The sequence below is a fragment of the Rhinopithecus bieti genome, unplaced genomic scaffold, assembly GCF_001698545.2.
Source record: "Rhinopithecus bieti isolate Rb0 unplaced genomic scaffold, ASM169854v2 scaffold_9899, whole genome shotgun sequence".
Lineage (NCBI taxonomy): Eukaryota > Metazoa > Chordata > Mammalia > Primates > Cercopithecidae > Rhinopithecus > Rhinopithecus bieti.
This window is the reverse complement of record NW_016806979.1, coordinates 5,920,983-5,923,025: the sequence shown is the minus strand read 5'-3', so window position 1 is coordinate 5,923,025 and position 2,043 is coordinate 5,920,983. Positions and strand designations below refer to the sequence as shown.

The 2,043-nt window shown below is 56.5% G+C and overlaps 1 protein-coding gene across 2 annotated transcripts in view; it reads right to left on the bottom strand.

Moving 5' to 3' along the window:
* Positions 1-1,797, bottom strand: part of LSM4 (LSM4 homolog, U6 small nuclear RNA and mRNA degradation associated) — an 18,085-nt gene extending 16,288 nt beyond the window's left edge. The window contains exon 1 of one of the 2 annotated variants that reach the window (XM_017879451.1): positions 1,535-1,797. In XM_017879451.1, the coding sequence (XP_017734940.1) occupies positions 1,535-1,537 (3 nt within the window). In that variant the 5' untranslated portion in view covers positions 1,538-1,797. The remainder of the gene's footprint in view (positions 1-1,534) is intronic. The other variant, XM_017879452.1, reaches the window with a different exon arrangement.
* Positions 1,798-2,043: the final 246 nt, after the last annotated feature.

Genomic DNA, 2,043 nt, shown 5'->3' with positions numbered 1-2,043 from the left:
CAATCCCACCCAGGAACAGAAGACAGCAAGAAAACCTCACTTCAATCCCCTGCCAATGACTCCATCTCCAACCTCAGGAAGCTCCAACCAATCAGCACTCCCCACTTCCTGAGCTCCTACCCGCCAAATTATCTTTAAAAACTCGGATCCCGGGCCGGGCGCGGTGGCTCAAGCCTGTAATCCCAGCACTTTGGGAGGCCGAGGCGGGTGGATCACGAGGTCAGGAGATCGAGACCATCCTGGCTAACACGGTGAAACCGTCTCTACTAAAAATACAAAAAAAAACTAGCCGGGCGAGGTGGCGGGCGCCTGTAGTCCCAACTACTCGGGAGGCTGAGGCAGGAGAATGGCGTAAACCCGGGAGGCGGAGCTTGCAGTGAGCTGAGATCCGGCCACTGCACTCCAGCCTGGGCGACAGAGCGAGACTCCGTCTCAAAAAAAAAAACTCGGATCCCCTAATGCTCAGGGGAGACTGATTTCAGCAGTAATAAAACTCCAGTCTCCTGCATAGCTGGCTCTGTGTGAAATACTCTTCCTCTAATGCAATTGCCCTGTCTTGATAAATCGGCTCTGTCTAGGAAGCAGGCAAGGTGAACCCGCTGGGTGACTACACACTTACCAGCAGGATTTAGGGAGAGCTCTCTCACTAATCCACAGTTCTGATGCAGCCTCCCCTGGGGGGCCCTCCTGGTTACTGAATCTCCCAGTCTCTCACAGTCTGGAAGTCACATCCCCAACAAGGGCCTTGGTTTCTCTCATTGAAAAAAGAAGGGCCAGATGCTGATGAGCCAGGAAACTCCCAGCTCTGGATTCCTTTTCTGATCTGCACACTGGGAGACACGGGCACTTTCTAGCCCAGATCCAGAACTTCCAGAATCATAAGCAATGTGGCCCTGCAGAGACCTGGGCTGCAATTTTTCCTTCTGTGTGCGGGGAGGATGTACTTTGCCCACCCCTAGCTCAAAACGCCCCCTTCCCCTGGAATGATATGCTATGTGAACCAAGGAGAAACAACACACCCCAGCACCAGGCCTACTTTTCAGCCAGAAAACAAGAGGCCTAGGAGGCTCTACTGCTAGCATTTTAAGCATCTTACAAGCTCTGAAATTCCTAAACTAAGTTTCACAACTCAGACTGGCCCCCTACTTCCCAGCACTCTAGTTTTCAATCTGGGAGGTCAGACTGGGTACGAAGCGTAAGGGACCCCCTTCCCTACCCAAAAACTCTGCTGCATTTGGTGGATCCCCACTTTTTTTACCCCAGTTTCCCAACCTGCAAAATGGGAAAACTAAGTAAGGCGAGGCCACTGTACTGTGGATACAAGTACGTACAACGCTAAATCCCAGACACGAACGTGGTAGAACCACCTGCAGTCTCCAGCAACAGTTTCCCAGCCTTGTGCCGGGGGACGGGACTCGAGGCTCGGACCGTACGTTCGCCCCGCGCCAACCCAGCTCTCAGCGCCCGCCCGCGGGGCTCCCAACGACTGCTGTTCCCGCCTCCCGGTGAGACCCCGCCGTTGCCCTGCCCTCACCATGGTGCCGGCGGGGACCGGGCTCGCCGGCCACTTCCGCCGCCGCCGCTGCACACGCTCCCGGCGGTCGTCGCCACGCCGCGCCGCGCGCCACTGGGCTGAAAGAAAGTGGCAGAGACGCGAGCCAGTCAGCACCGGGCTAGAAGGGCGGTTAACCAATCCACGCGGAGTAGGGCGGGGCCCGCTGGGCGAAGGGGGCGGGACGGGCCGTGTTCCCGCCGGAGGAACGAGGAAGAGAGCCGTAAAGTGCCTCGGCTTGTAATACAAAAGGGGGCGGAGCAACGCGCGCCGGCGCGGGGTGCATTGTGGGTAAACGCGTGCGCAGGTGAAACCTTTGTCGGTCGTCTGGGCTCCATGCTGTGGGCAAAGCCAGTTAATGCCTTTTTTTTTTTTTTTTTTTTTTTTTTTTTTTTGAGACGGAGTCTCGCTCTGTCGCCCAAACTGGAGTGCAGTGGCCGGATCTCAGCTCACTGCAAGCTCCGCCTCCCGGGTTCACGCCATTCTCCTGC